General features: G+C 39.9%; 1 protein-coding gene across 1 annotated transcript; it reads left to right on the top strand.

Moving 5' to 3' along the window:
* The first annotated feature begins 1175 nt into the window (after positions 1-1175).
* Positions 1176-2063, top strand: LOC129765823 (uncharacterized). The gene is made up of 2 exons (XM_055766259.1): positions 1176-1424; positions 1476-2063. Exons 1-2 carry the CDS (start codon positions 1176-1178, stop codon positions 2061-2063), a joined length of 837 nt encoding a protein of 278 aa, XP_055622234.1.
* Positions 2064-16426: the final 14363 nt, after the last annotated feature.

Raw genomic sequence — 16426 nt, 5'->3', positions numbered from 1 at the left:
TTTTTTTTCTCTCTCTCTCTCTCTCTTATATTTAGATATTTAGTAGATTTTTTTGTAAAGTATATAATTATAAATTGTTCAAAAACCACAAAAAAATTATGACATTTATTGTCATAGTCATAGTATCACGAACCAGAATACTAATAATGCAAAGTTGTGGAAATGCCCAAAAAAGGACAAGTGGAAGTTTGCTCAAGTAAGGTTCAGGTCTCTACAAAATTAATTCAAGGGCAAGAATTTCGATTTTATGGACAGCATAAAATTAAGGCTGTATGAAACATGGCGAAAGGTTGTGGAACAAAACTGTGCACATAAGATTGAATAAATGTATGCCTGCCTATAAAATGATGCCTTTGTTCTCCTAAAAATCGACACGAACTGATTTTTTAAAATTCTAGTTGGAAACCCTGCTCATAAGAGTTCGGGATGCACATGGAGTCTATCATTTCGCAAGGACATTGTTAAACAGCGGTTCGCAGATGAGTTGAGTCTCGGAGTCTTTGTGCCAGAAACTTGGTCTAAAACGCACACGTATCAACTTACCAGTTAGTGGCATAGGTCAAGCAACAGTGAATGTTCACTTCTCGGTCAACTTATCTTTTGCCTCTCGTTTCGAAGATGTCGAACGCCAGCTTGATTGTTTCGTATTACCCAAACTAACTGTGAGCCTCCCTAGTCGGAGTGTAGACATATCTCAGTGGAACATTCCACGGAACCTACCACTGGCCGGTCCGAGATTCAATATCAACCAAGGAGTCGATCTCATCATCGGCGCTGAATTATTTTATGATCTCCTCGAATCACAACAAATCACTCTAATTAACAACCATCCTGTTTTGCAGAAAACGGTCTTAGGGTACGTCGTCTCTGGAAAAATTGCTGTTCAAGCGTTCGGGACGGTGGCATGTCACGCCACTATTGACCAACAACTCAACTCCCAGCTGGAGAGAATGTGGGAGGTGGAAGACTTTGATGTCGGGAAAGCGCTGACCCAGGACGAACGATACGTCGAGGACCATTTCAATCGCACTACCTCGCGAGAAGAAAGTGGTCGTTATGTTGTACACCTATCATTGAAGGAACCGCTTCGATGATGGGAAGACGCTTCGCTAAAAAACGAGGAGCTGCGAAAGGAGTATACTGAGTTCATGGAGGACTACATACGGCTAGGGCATATGGAAAAATGTTCTCGCGCCGCGGGCCCGCAGTTTTTTCTACCACACGACGCTATACGTCGACCAGACAGTACCACGACCCAAACCAGAGTCGTCTTCGATGGCAGCAGCAAGTCTCAGGGCCAACTGTCGATTAATGAAGTGCTCTTCACCGGACCAACGGTGCAGCCAGCATTACTTGCCGTGGTGGTAAACTTCCGGATGCCGAAATTCGTGTTTAATGCCGACGCAGAAAAAATGTTCCGGCAAGTTTGGACACATTCTGACGACAGGAAATACTTGAAGGTCCTTTGGCGTTAGGACTCCTTGCTGGCCTTGAGAATCTATCAACTAAAGACAGTAACGTACGGACTCGCCAGCTCCCCCTATCAAGCAGCCCGTGTACTCAACAAACTTGCGGAGGACGACGGTAACAATTATCCGCTTGCTGCACCGATTGTCACAAAGCGATTCTACGTCGATGACGTGCTTGCCGGAGGTGACCATCTGGAGGAGGTTGCCGAAGCTTGTCGGCAGCTGCAGCAACTTCTAGCACGAGGAGGTTTCACGCTAAGGAAATGGAGCGCAAACGATGCAAAAGTGCTGCAGCATACTCCTTGCGAGCTTTGGGGAACATCTACTCAGACAGAGATTGGTCGAAATACGGTAACAAAGGCACTCGGGCTATTGTGGAACCCAACCACTGATCAATCCGGATTTCAGGTTCCCATGTTTAAGGATATAGACGTCGTCACCAAGCGCATAGTGGTCTCAGAAATGTCCCAGCTCTTCGATCCGCTGGGGCTTTTGGGACCTGTGATAATCAGCGCCAGGATATTCGTTCAGGGAGTTTGGGCGAACTTGGGTGTGACTTGGGACGAAGAGCTGCCTGAAACAGAAAGTTGCTGATGGAAACGATATCGATGTGAATTGGTCCAGTTGAAAGAGATAAAAGTACCACGATCTGCACTTTCAAATAGTCGTCGTGAAAACCAGCTTCATTGCTTTTGCGATGCGTCATCAAAGGGCTATGGATGCTGCGTTTTTGTCGTTAGTCCGAATGTAGACGGAATCCTCGAGAGTAAATTGCTGATAGCAAAGAGTCGTGTAAAGGGCGAACACGAAATTATTGCGACACCGAAAATGTCATGCCAATTTTCTTATAATGTTTAGAATCAAACCAAAATTTTAGGGTAGTTTTATTCATATATTTACTTCAAAAATCAAAAGAAAAGTTAATCGATGGAGCCTTGAGTGTAAAATTGAACGCATTTCCGCTTGATGCCCTCCATCAAAGTCTTTACAGTGTCATCCGGTACCAGTTTCTCAGTTTTTTTTCCATTTTCTCAACATGTCCTTCTCGTCTTTGACTGTCTTCTTGCTCTTCCGATGTTCCCGCTTCATTATTGCCCAGTACTGCTCCACCAGGCGCAGCTCCGGACAGTTTGGCGGGTTCATGTCCTGCAGATTTGTAGATCTCGCCATTTACTGTGCCCTTCGTCACGAAAGGCTCACTCCTCAGTCCGCAAGAGCAGATAGCCTGCCAAACGAGATATTTGGAGGCGAACATTTTCTTCTTCTTAAATTTGTCGTCCACATCGAACTTGCTCTTGCCGGTCAAAAACTCCAACCCCGGAATTTGCTTAAAATCGGCTTTTATATACGTTTCGTCGTCCATCACACTGCAGCCATATTTTATCAGCATCTTCTCGTAGAGCTTCCGTGCCCGAGTTTTAGTCGTCGATTGTTGCCGCTCATCGCGGTTTGGGAAGTTCTGTACCTTGTATGTATGTAGTCCAGCTCTCTTCTTTGCATTCTAGACGTAGCTCTGCGACATGCCGATCTTTTTAGCCAAATCACAGCTTGAGACGTTGGGATTTGCTTTAATCAACCGCTTCACCTTTCCCTCCGTCTTTTTGTTCTCCGGTCCCGGTTTTCTTCCAGCTCCTTTGCCGTAGTCCAAAGTCAACCGCTCCTGGAACCGCTTCAACACTCTGGAGACGGTTGAATGGTGAATGTTCAACATTTTTCCCAACTGCCGGTGCGGCAGGTCAGGAAATTCCAAGTGTTTGGAAAGAATTTGTGCTCTCGACTCGCGTTGGTTCACCTCCATTTTCGTTGAATCGAAAAACACGACTTCGAGTTTGACAGCATGTAGACAATACACATCAATGAGAAATTGTGCGAAATTTGGTTGATTTTTACCCAATGGTAAAAAAGTTATGCCCTGTTGAATGTGTCGCATTAATTTCGTGTTCGCCCTTTAGCACCTCTTCGTGGGCTTCCCATAGCCTTCCCATTCCCATACCTTCTTGGCAGTCAACTGGTGCATAATTTGCAAACAAACACGGATTTCTCGGCCACCGCTATCTTTTGGTCTGATAGCATGGTCGTACTACATTGGATTCATTCCCCGCCAAGCGAATGGAAGGTTTTTGTCTCAAACCGAGTAGCTGAGATACATCGACTTACGTCTGGATTCATATGGAGATATGTTCCATCCGAAAGCAATCCAGCAGACCGTATCTCTCGGGGAATTCAACCTAGTCAAATCCAACACGATTCCTTATGGCAGGGGCCACAGTTCCTTACACAATCCGCAGAAGCTTGGCCGGAACGCCCATCTAGTTGTGCAGCAATTGACATCGCCGTGCAAGAAAACGTAGCACCGTCGTTTTAGCAACAGTTACAGTCGACGACTCAATCTTCGAACGATATTCCGAGCTGGGAAAGCTGTTGAAAGTTGTGGCAACCTGCATCCGTGTTAGCAACAATTGCCGGCGTGCGAAGGCCGAGAGATGTTACGGAAACTTGACACATACGGAAGTGGATGGCTCACTCGATTCGTTTCGCTCATTAAATTGTGGTTGCATTGGTACGCTTGACCCAGGTAACAAACTTTCCTAAAGAAATTAAAAGCCTCCGTCACAACAAATTTGTATTCGACTGTAAGTCCCCCTTGAAAAACATGAACTTATTTGTCGATGGACAGGACCTACTTCGCATCGATGGTCGACTGAAGAATACGAATGGTCCCTTCGATTCAAAGCATCCTATAGCATCCTATACCATCAAACCACTCATTGACCACGTTGATCGCCCGGTTCATTCACCTGAGAACTGCACACTCTGGTCCGAATTCACTCCTTGTGACAATTCGGCAGCGATTTTGGCCATTACGTGGCCGCAATTTGGTTCGCAAAGAATTGACCAATTGTGTGACCTGTTTTCGTTGTCGACCCACATATTCTCATCAACAAATGGCACCTCTTCGCACTGTCAGGGTGGTCCCATCAAGAGTTTTCTCGAAAGCTGGTTTAGACTACGGCGGGTTATTCAATATACGACCGTTGTATGGGAGGGCGGCGAACGTTAAAATGTACGTCGCGGTGTTTGTCTGCTAGCGGTTAAAGCGGTTAAGGCGGTTAATGGAGCTACATTGCGATAACGCGACAGCCTACGTCGGGACTGATCGTGAGTTGAATGCGTTGCGTTGTCGGTATCTCGCCCAATTCAAATCGAATGATTGGGAGAGCTACTGTTTCGAGTCTGGTATAACATTCCACTTCATTCCTGCTCGTTCTCCGCACTTTGGTGTTTTGTGGGAGGCCGAGGTGAAGTCGTTTAAACACCATTTTCGCCGCATCTTCGGTGGGAGTTCATGCACTTCTGACGAATTCTCTACAGCAACAACTCACATCGAAGGTATCCTCAACTCCCGGCCTCTCACCCCACTCACCGACCACACAGGTGATCTGGAAGTTTTAACTCCTGGGCACTTCCTGATTGGGGAACCAATGAAATGCGCCGTTCGGTACAACATTTCTGGAACCGTTGGTCCAGGGATAAGCCAACTTCATCAACGAGGAAAGTGGAAAACACCAACGCCGAACATCAAGGAGGGAGCTATGGTACTCCTGAAGCAGGACGGCCTTCCACCGTTCATGTGGAACCTCGGACGCGTGGAGCAAACATACAAGGGTACCGACGGTTTGGTACGAGTGGTTCTAGTCCGTACAGTACGCGGTGTGTACAAACGCGCAGTTACGAAGATACGAGTTCTGCCGTTGAGCACCACGGATCATGATGACCAACACTACAAGCATGACCTCGTTCGTTGAAACGGGCAGTTTCAACGGGGCCCGGGATGTCTGCAGCTGTACAATCATAGAAGACATAGATAGTATAAAGAATGATGAGTAGAAGAATGTAGTTCAGTTGAAATAAAGCGATTGAAAAGTACACATCAAAATTCTATCTAGGTCACATTTCTCGTAAGCAACCTCCGAGAAGGTCTTTTTTAGAGTGGTTCGACATAACCGCAGTACTAAAGGGTGTGTCACATCAAATTGCATCACGGAAAAAACGCTGTAGAAATTCGCCCAGTAGACCGATCCTTTTGAAAATTTTAGACAGTAAAACAAAAACTATTAAACAACTTTCGGCATTTTTTTTATTCATACTTCGAGCCCAAGCCCTTATGCTCGCACTTTCCTCTTTACCCCGTCCATAAGGTTCTGTACAACTTCAGGTTGTAGTTTTTTTTGAACAGAAATCCATTTTCTCTTGTGTACAATCCCAGCAGTCGTCGCGCCACAAGTCCCTCACGCTTTTATTCGCCAGTCAACGTTTATTGCACTCTGTCGCTATAACGTCCGTTCGCCAGTCGGGCTTACTATCAACTGCCCGAACTGCACGTTCCTCGTGCAACACATCCATCATCACGTTCGATGCTTATGTGCGTGTATATGTGTGTAATTATCGCCTCGTTGCTTTAGTACCAAGAAACTCTCCACTTACACTGATGACATTATTCAGGCAATTCACCGTACTATCTACCCGTTACTGAGTTTGCTTCATCACAACTCTACATCTTGAAGTCCGCCTCCGATTTGACAACTTTTGGGTTCTTCCGGAGGGCCTGCTTCATAATCGCCCAATATTTCTCTATTGGGCGAAGCTCCGGCGCGTTGGGCGGGTTCATTTCCTTTGGCACAAAGGTGACCCCGTTGGCTTCGTACAACTCCAACACGTCCTTTGAATAGTGGCACGAAGCGAAATCCGGCCAGAAGATGGTCGGGCCCTCGTGCTGCTTCAATAGTGGTAGTAAGCGCTTCTGTAGGCACTCCTTAAGGTAAACCTGCCCGTTTACCGTGCCGGTCATCACGAAGGGGGCGCAAGAGCAGATCGCTTGCCACACCATGTACTTTTTGGCAAACTTGGATAGTTTCTGCTTGCGAATCTCCTCCGGAACGCTGAATTTGTCCTCTGCGGAGAAGAACTACAGGCCCGGCAGCTGACGAAAGTCCGCTTTGACGTAGGTTTCGTCGTCCATTACCAGGCAATGCGGCTTCGTCAGCATTTCGGTGTACAGCTTCCGGGCTCGCGTCTTCCCCACCATGTTTTGCCTTTCGTGATCTTTTTCACTGACGGAGCATCCATTTTTGCTGTTCTTCACCTTCCGGTCGATGGTTAGGTTCTCGAAGTATCGTTTTAGTACTCTGCTGACCGTGAATTGGACGATTCCCAGCATCTTACCGATGTCCCGATGTGACAACTCCGGATTCTCGAAATGAGTGCACAGGATTAATTCACGACGCTCTTTTTCGTTCGACGACATTTTTCCAAATTTACTAAAAATTGACAGTGAAGCATGGCCAACGTGATCTATACACTCTTATCTGATTATAAGCGAAAGCTGAAGATATAATTCCTAAAAATTAAATTTCTACGGCGTTTTTTTCCGTGATGCAATTTGATGTGACACACCCTTTAGTGCTTGCATCGCGTAATTCGAGTGAAAACTCCTCGAACGAAACCGCGTCTTGGACATCATCACATATGTCATGGCATCTTGATCAAATTCATTTATATAAAACCGTGGACCTCTATGTGGACAGATGAATAGTCAAACGTCAAATGTCCTCCGAATTTATTGTATCTCTAAAGTGCTTGTATTCTTTTGACCACACAACGCGAGTGGTTCTGTACCGAAATGTGGTCCTCAGCGGTGCAGGGAAGGGAATAGGAGAAGAAAGTACTTCTAATTTGGTTTCTATATTTCTCTTTTTCTCTCCTGAACCACACCAACTGGCAGAAAACATAGTAAAAGTGTCTTACTACACATTTCGCTAAGAAAAAATAATATTTTAAGTAGTGCCTCTGCCTCTCATACTGCTGAAACGAACGACGTTATCGCAATAAATGATTATGAGCATCAACGGTATGCGTAAAAGTTCAGCGAGCTGACGGCATTAAAAGATCGATTCTGACGAAAGTAAAAAATCGATCAGATAAGATAAACGTCCTCCAGAAAATCATGATCGTTAATTTTATGGCACCAAAGGCGAGGGCTTTCAAGACTCCCTTAAAATTTGGAAGCATTGAGTTGAAACTCATGCCTGTCGGACATTTTTTCGCATTGTTAAAAATGTCAGAAGGCATATCTTCCAATGGCGTTCAAAATAACCATATCAAACTGTTGGGTTCGTGAAGTAATTTTATCTAATTCTACAATGAACTGAAGAATTGCCAACGAAACAAATTTGAAAAAAATGTGTTCTTCATTCGATGGCGGTTACAATGAACGAATTTGATTTTTTGGTGAATTTTACCTTGAATTTATATTATTATTAGAACAGAGTGCGTGAAAAATCAACGCATGTATCATTTTGCGAAAAAAAAAATTGTTTTTCTTCATAGCAGTAAATTTAATGAAGTTTTCAAAACAGTTCTTCGATATGTGGTGCGATAATTATTATCGTGGCTTGAAGCAAATTTCCATACAGATTTACCGTTCTGAATCATATTTCGGACGCTTAAGGTGAAGGTGGAAGCTAGCCACAAATAATGGTGCCACAAAAATAATGGTGAAAGCATCAGCTATAAAAACCACTCAATAAAATGTTATTCCTGAGTCATAGCGTTTCATGTCATGAAAATCAATAGAATAAAATTGTGTTGATATCAATACAATTATTATTTTTACGTTTAATGGGTCTATAATGTAAGTTTTAGCAACTTTAACATTGGGTAAGTAAATTGTATTGCAGAGCTCGGAACACTGTCACGGCTGCCTATGCTTTCAAAAACAGTAAACGGAAAAGTATTACATTCAATCCAAATGCCTCGGCCAACGAAGAGAAGTGATTGGGCTCTCCAACGTGAATATGTAAAAACAGTACGATCAAAGAAGGAAAATATTAAGGAATTATCAACATCGAGTTACTATGCGGAAGAACTTGTTAATACCAAAAGAATTCGCATGTGTTATAAATTTACTCATGTTACGCTCGCGTATAATCAGAATTTTACTTCATATGCAAATGCACCTTCTATATATATTTATACTTGCAATTGTTCATCGGAACATATCGTTCATACATTTATCTTTAGTATTGAATTGTTATTTTTTTTTTTCAAATGTATTCAAAGACTCGTGTCAATGAAGCCCCACAAAGTCTGATAAGTGAATTGATCTATTTGCGTGTGCTTTGCTCTTCTCTCACAAACACTATTACCCCATTTTTACACGCGGGTTTACCTATACTACTACAATGGCTAGCTTCCACCTTCACCTTAAGGCATATTTATGATGCAGAAAACAGATCTAAACATTATGCACAGGTATTATTTGGTTGATATTTTTAATAAATTAGTTCAACATGCTTTTAAGCTTTCTACTTTGATACCTATTTGATTGAAAACATAAAAAAATCATCGAATAAAATGCTTTTCAAATGAAGCGAAAAAACATCAAACTTCGGACACTAAATCAAATTTCGGACAGATTGAATTCAAATTTCGGACACTTTATTTTGTGATTTTTTGAACGAAAATTACATTACACTTGGTTATATTTTATAGTCAACTGCGAATCACTTACAAAGCAATCACAGTAAACTGTTAACGATGATGAGAACTGATGAAACATGGGAGAAATTTAAATATTGATGAACGGGTAAATTCTACGTGCTCACGCTAAGCAAACGTCAAACACAAACGATAGTGAGAAGTATTGTAAGATTTCTACCGATTATGTTATAATTCAAATGTAGTTCTCATGTGAAATGATAGTGAAACCAAGGGATAACTCTAAAGAAGCAATTGTGATATAATTTGATAGTTATATCATCAGTGCATTAAGCATTTCAAGATATTAGAACAAAGTTTCCGAAATATGATTCAGAACGGTATTAATTTCTTAGTTTTTGATTAATATTTTATAATAAATAATGATAAATAATATTTTATTATTTTATTGTTGAAATCTGAATAAACATTATTACTCGATACTTTTTGAATACTTGATACATCTAGTATTGAGCCTCACAGAACCATTTTGATGTAAAATTTAAAATATTTCTTATCATTATAATATACAATCAGAGAAAAGAGAAAAGAACATGCTACCCTATTTCATAGAAGGCATATTTATATGAAGTTAATTTTCATTCATAATATTTAATTTAAAAGTGTTATCCCACGTGAAAATCTAATGCCATTTTCGCTTCACCCCATCGGAACACGAAGTTCAATGCCGTCTATTAAGGTGAAGGTGGAAGCTAGCCATTGTAGTAGTATAGGTAAACCCACGTGTAAAAATGGGGTAATAGTGTTTGTGAGAGAAGAGCAAAGCACACGTAAATAGATCAATCCACTTATCAGACTGTGTGGCGCATTATTGACACGAGTCTTGAATACATTTGTTGAAAAAATAACAATTCAATAGTAGAATGTATGAACGATATGTTCCGATGAACAATTGCAAACATAAATATATATATAGAAGGTGCATTTGCATATGAAGTAAAATTCTGATTATACGGGAGCGTAACATGAGAAAATTTATAACACATACGAATTGGGGCTCTTTTGGTATTGTTTTCACATATTCACTTTGGAGAGCCATGACCCCTCTCTTCGTCGGCCGTGGCATTTTGATTGAATGTAATACTTTTCCGTTTACTGATTTTGAAAGCATAGGCAGCCGTGGCAGTGTTCCGAGCTCTGCAATACACTTTTCTTACCCAATGTTAAAGTTTCTAAAACTTACATTATGGACCCATTAAACGTAAAAAAAAAATTGTATTGATATTAACACAATTTTATTCTATTGATTTTTATGACATGAAACGCTATGACTCATAAATTACATTTTATTGAGTGGTTTCTATAACAGTTTCGCTGATGTTGTCTGGCATCAGTGTCGAAAAAATAACGATGCTTTCACCAACACAAACAAAACCATTGCCGAAGATTGAAAGATGAAAATTTAACTTTCAGAGCACTTGCTCGAGTTTTCCGACGTTTTTCACTATACAGTGCGACAGCAGATGAAAATTTAATATCTTGTGAGTAATCGATTAGAGTTTGGTTGATATTATTTGATAGGAAGTGTGCGAAAATGATCATTTTCTTCACACTGTTTCGCAAAATAATTGATTTTCTGGCGAGGGGTGAGGGAGGGAGATGAAAGAAATGAGCGCCATTGTGGCAGCCATTTGTGGCTAGCTTCCACCTTAAAGATAATAGATATTTTTTGATGCCAAATAAAAAAATAATAATTCCCGATTCAAAAGAGCCAAGAGTCCTAAAATAATTAATACGAGCTTCGGGGAAAGTATATTCAAGACCATCGTGACAGTTTATGTGCTGTTCATTAAAACAATCCATTGCGCAATGGTCCAGGAAGTGCATTTATGTGTAAACTTTCATCTAGAGTTCGACAGTTCTTCTCTAGTTCTTCTCAGACTGTCTTCGACAAAGTTGTTACATATGATAAAGCGCTCATTTTGATGTTGCTTGATGTTTGCTTGATGAAATAAGAAATCTAATTCTCTTATCTTTATAGATAGAGGTAAACATAGTTCGATCATTTTGTAGCTTCAATCATATCTAAACTCAACTCAAAGTTATAGATTTTTCTTCCCCAAAAATACGCTCTCTTCTTATGTTTGTCGTTCCTTCTGGGGCAAACATATAAAATGCTCAAGGTAGTGCGGGGCAAAGGTGCGCGCTGGGCAAAAGTGCGCATTGGCCTTTTTGAAACAAACGAGCATAAAATTTTGACAATAGTGTATTCGTATACACCAGTATTATTACACCAGCAGCTCACACATATAAACAAGATACATTTCATGAAAGTGGCAAAAAGTTATGAAGTAAAAAGAGTTTTGCGATGTTTTGATTTAATTTTTTCAGTTTTGGAGATGACGATTAACTTACTTAAAATAACTGGAAAGTTCGAAACTACACTTTCAAAGAAAATCTTCATTCTATAGTAGATGATAGTGCGTATTCGTTTTTGTGAAAAAGTTCAAGAGTTTTTCTTTAAAATCCGATTAGTTCAAAAATTGCTTGTGAGGCAAAGATGCGCAGTGACTGTGGGGCAAAAGTTAGCACCAGAGTTTTGCTTTGAAAAAAAAAACGTTTTCAACGAAATTTTTAACGGGACCCACAAGACCCAGAAATGCTCAAATGGCCCGACAGAGGCTTCGGGAGGGAGTCTCGAAGCGTCGGATTGCGGAAGATCTCGATATTTCTGAATCAGCTCTGAGGAAAAGACTCATAACGGTGAGTGATTTATGATTTGAATCTTTTTTTATTGACATTCCTACTTCTGCTGGGATGTGCCAGCGAGCACCTAAAGCGGTTCATACAAGTATTTACGAGTGAGCAGTCTGAGGATCTGGCGGACCACTGCAGAGCACTGGACAAAGCTTCCTATGATACGACTCTCAAAGATTTAAGTCGTCTGTCGTTTGATTTTGCGGAAGCCAACAGCCTCCAGCACGAATTCAGCCAAGTTGTAAAACTGGTAGGAAGCGATTGGAATTCTAGCTTCATGAGGAACCATCGTCTGTCTCTTCGAACCCCACAACAGCGCAACTAAGCAACAGCGCTCCAGAACCGAAATCCAAGATGAGGAATAAAAATAAACAATTGCTTAAACATAATTCAAAATAAATTTCAAATCAAAAATTCTACATGACTTCTATTTTATATGAAAAAAGTAAAATTAAATAAAAAATACATATTTTAGAAATTGTTCATTGAAGTTTTTTTTTCGTAAATAAAAAAGGGTACAATTTTTATATCAGTGTATATTTTTTTCACGTTCAAACGTCAATATTCTAATAACTATAAGTTTTTGAGATATAAATTATCAAATATTTATCCTACTAGAATCGTTACACCCTTTTCAAAAGATACGCTTGAATAAAAAAATCTCATTTGCTGTTGAAAACTCATATTTCCTTCAACCGAAACGGAATATATACTTTTATTCGAATTAAAAATACATGTTTTTAAAATATGCATTTTTAAGGACGATGTCATTTGGAATTACTATATGTTCTCATCGAGACATGGACAATTTTATCCGATAATTTCCTTTTCCATCCTAAAAAGAAAACAATTTTAGGTCTCGCACCTTCGGTAATACTGTTTTTGAGATTTTGGATTTGGATTTGGATTCCTTCGTTCATTATCATAAATTTATACCGCTATTGTTCCAATTATTCCTCAAAAGTACCTCAAAATAAACGCTGTATGATCTGAGATGGAAACAATATTGAAGTATGTCCCGACGAAGTTTTTCCTAAGCTTCTGTGGAGCATGAAATTAATCGATTCTAGGTCCAAATTCTGCTCGTAAGAATAAAATCGAGCAACTCAATATATTTGGCGTTGTTTTCATGGACGTTGTTCCGAGAAAAACTTGATTGAAGTTAGACTTGCGGTTAACACGAAAAAAAAATGAAAACAATTAACTCTTTTCGAAACTAATTCAATTGGAGAAAATTGAGCATGTAAAGAAAGATAGAAACGATTCGTTATGAAAACCTGGTACTGCAATATTTGCATGAGTTATGTAATTTGAAATATATAAGTAGTGAATCAAGCGATTTTGACGTAGGACTACGTCTTTCATTTCTATACCGGGGTGTAAAATCAAAGTTTCGAAAACGAAAGCGTTACGCCGGAGACCGAGATTTTGAGTGTTAATAGCTCCTAAACAACTGAACGAAATGGTATGATAAACACTTCATTCGAAAGATAAAATGTCTACGCGTTCTATACTTGTTACTTTCTGATCCAAAAACTTGTTGCAATAGTCTTAAATTTGCTTTCAAAATAGGCTATTGAAATCACCAATCGGTATATAAGCGAGCGCCGCTCGGAAATCCACTCAGTTCTAATTGAACAGCGATTGGAGCATGTTGTCGCTGTTGTGGTGAAGCTCTTCATTTATCATGAAAGCGCGGATGAACGTTGTCACCAAGAGCCTGTTTGTGCACCTTAGGCCAGAAGGGAATCCATCAGGAGGAGAGTGATGCTACAAACGGTTCCCCGGGAAGATCTCGAAGCAGCCGCTACATACACGCACGGAATTCTTTCCGTTTGGATCGAGAAAGATCCGGAAAATAATCTGCCAGTTCCTCTAGGAATTTAAAAATACATTCATGTGAAAGAGTTTATTTGAATGTTTTCTATCCATGTAACACTGTGACCAAATATGTATCAATCAAGTGCTATTAACAGATGGTTATCGAGTTAGCATTAACCACTGGTGGGCTTCCAGTATCGAGGAAAATGTGGAAATATCTAATCGTTACTGAAAATAATCTGCCAGTTCCTCTGGGAATTTAAAAATACATTCATGTAAAAGAGTTTATTTTAATGTTTTCTATCCATGTAACACTGTGACCAAATACATTAGGTTTTGTGATTTTTCAATCAATCGCAATCAACAGGATAGCTTCTGAAGATTATTCTTCCCCATCAGTAGGATATTTCCGTATCCAATATTGGATGCATAAAACCTTGTGCCTCCAACGTAACGCTCTCGTTTTCGAAGTTCTCCAAATATTCATTCATTCAGAATGAATTCAGATTCAACTTCATACAAATGATCTCTAAATCAACGATAGTCCTACGACACCCTTGCGGTTATACCAGAGATATAACCCACTTCCTGTTTTTCCTCAGAAAACTGGTTGCAATTCGTAATGTGAAATACGATAGAGTTTGATGTAATCAAAACTGCGAACTATGATTTTTAATTCCCTCTGATTTATGCAAAAAATTAACGGATGAAATACATGGACGGAAATATTCTCCGGAACGGCATTTGTCAAGCTTCAATAATTATCGTATCAAAACTCAAAATTTGCTCCGACATACGTTCCCCGTCTTACCTAACAACAGCTTAATGAAAACTTCACCATACCATTTTTCACACAGTTATGCATCAATTATACATTCACGGGTATTGCTCACTATACAAACTCCAGAATCACGTATTTCCCCACGTGACAGCAGCAGCAGCCGTTGCTCTCCGAGTTGCGATTCGGGTGTAACAACGAGCAATGCCAGCATATGAACAAGACCTCCCCCCGTATTCACATGGCAGCCTTTTGCTCGAAGAACTTCCGAACTTCCGGCACTACTAGAGCAATACTAGCAATGGGATGATGATTGTTCGTTTACAGCGCGCGGAAAGCGCGACAAACCAGAAGAGCTAACTTTTGCCTGATTCCAGTTTCACCAGAAGCACTAATTAAAACTTCACCGGTGCGACTCAAGTTTTTGGTAAAATTGGCGCAACGCAGGAGGGGGTGACTGGGTTCTGATTATGTGCGGGGTTTCGTTTTTTGAGTATAGTGTGTAGCAGAACTAACAATGACTTTTGGGATGGCGGGAGGTTTCGAATTTCACTAACAGGACATATTTTATGCCACGAGCAGATGATTGCGGAACAGTCAAAAATCCTATAAAGAGCCTGACTTGGAAAGGAAGTATAAAGTACCCCCAAACCAAATCACACGTTGTATGGGAAATATTGTTTAGGGTACCAAATAAGGCATTTTGACTATTTTTTGAACCCCCATTCACCATAGGATCTATGGTAAAAAACGTACTTTTCATTTTTTTGCACGCCATTCTTGATATCTTCAAGATAAAAATTTAAGAAAAAAAAATTAAAAGTGCATCTGGTGTATAAGGAAATATATATAATATCAGCCATTCCATGCCAAACCGATATGGTGGTTCTCAGATTATCGTCAAAAGCGGTAGTTTTGTTTTTATCGCGGATTATTAGACCAGTATTTTGACGTAGGATTATATCTTTGGGAAACATATTGGGGTACAAATTGAAAATCGAAAATCGAGCACATCGTAAAAATTGTCCAATTTCAAACGCTTATTGCTCAGCCATTTCATTATGGATTGATGAAATTTTTGCGTCAATCGATTTGCGCACTCCATAACAATTTTTTATATTGAAGAAAATAATATAAGACATGAAACTAATTATCGAACAATTGAAATATCTCAACCCTAACGGAAATATCCATTTCTGATTGGTCGAAATTGACGACACACGTGGCGGGTCCCTAACAGAGACATCAAAACCAAGCTGCCTGGGGGAATTCGGCATAGCAAATACATCAAAGTAGGGGGAGCTTTTTTTCCTACCGAAATGTATTCCCTAACAGAGACATCAAAACCAAGCTGCCTGGGGGAAATCGACATAGTAAATACATGAAAGTAGGGGGAGCTTTTGTTCCCACCGAAATCTGTTCCCTAACAGAGACATCGAAACTTAGCTGCCTCTGGGAAATCGGCATTGCAAATACATGAAAGTAGGGGGGACTTTTGTTCCTACCGAAATGTGTTCCCTAACAGAGACATTAAAACCAAATCATTAACAAAGATTTTAACGATATAATTCTTCAAACATATCCGAAATCAACAGATAGCCTAGCGGAATCTTACGTCAACTATTTCCATTTTAGGGCGGTCCGAAAAATCCTTTCTTTGTATTTTTGCCAAAAATGACATTTTTTCTAAAATTCATAACTTTTGAACCACTGGACCAATTCAGATGTTCGACATATTCAATTAAAGCCAATTAGCTGATCTTTTTTGGAAAAATATCGCAGTTGCAGAAAATTTGAATTATGTTTTCGATATTATTGATTGTATTTGTTTTTTATAGTTTTCATGGTCTCGGGACCAAAAGCGCTATATTTTTTTTATATTTTTTCTGGAAAGGTTAGGATTTTTCAAATAAAATATCTCGAAACCAAGGGAGCATTTTTTTCGTTTTTAAGTTATGATTTTTCAAAGTTAACCGATGACCCAAAAAATCATTTTTCCCTATTTTCCCAACAATGATTTTTTTTTCAAAAATTTATTACTTTGGAACTATTGGACCAATTCAGATGATCGACGTATCAAATTAAAGCCTACTAGTTAGCCTTT

This window comes from Toxorhynchites rutilus, chromosome 2 (assembly GCF_029784135.1).
Source record: "Toxorhynchites rutilus septentrionalis strain SRP chromosome 2, ASM2978413v1, whole genome shotgun sequence".
In the NCBI taxonomy this organism is placed as follows: Eukaryota; Metazoa; Arthropoda; class Insecta; order Diptera; family Culicidae; genus Toxorhynchites; species Toxorhynchites rutilus.
The sequence above is the reverse complement of the archived record's forward strand: the minus strand, read 5'-3'. Positions and strand labels throughout refer to the sequence as shown.

Coding starts and splice junctions, on each gene's coding strand:
- LOC129765823 (XM_055766259.1), top strand. CDS start 1,176: ATGGAAAAATGTTCTCGCGCCGCGGGCCCGCAGTTTTTTCTACCACAC. Junction 1,425..1,475: donor CAGAAAAAATGTTCCGGCAA/GTTTGGACACAT, acceptor CTTTGGCGTTAG/GACTCCTTGCTGGCCTTGAG.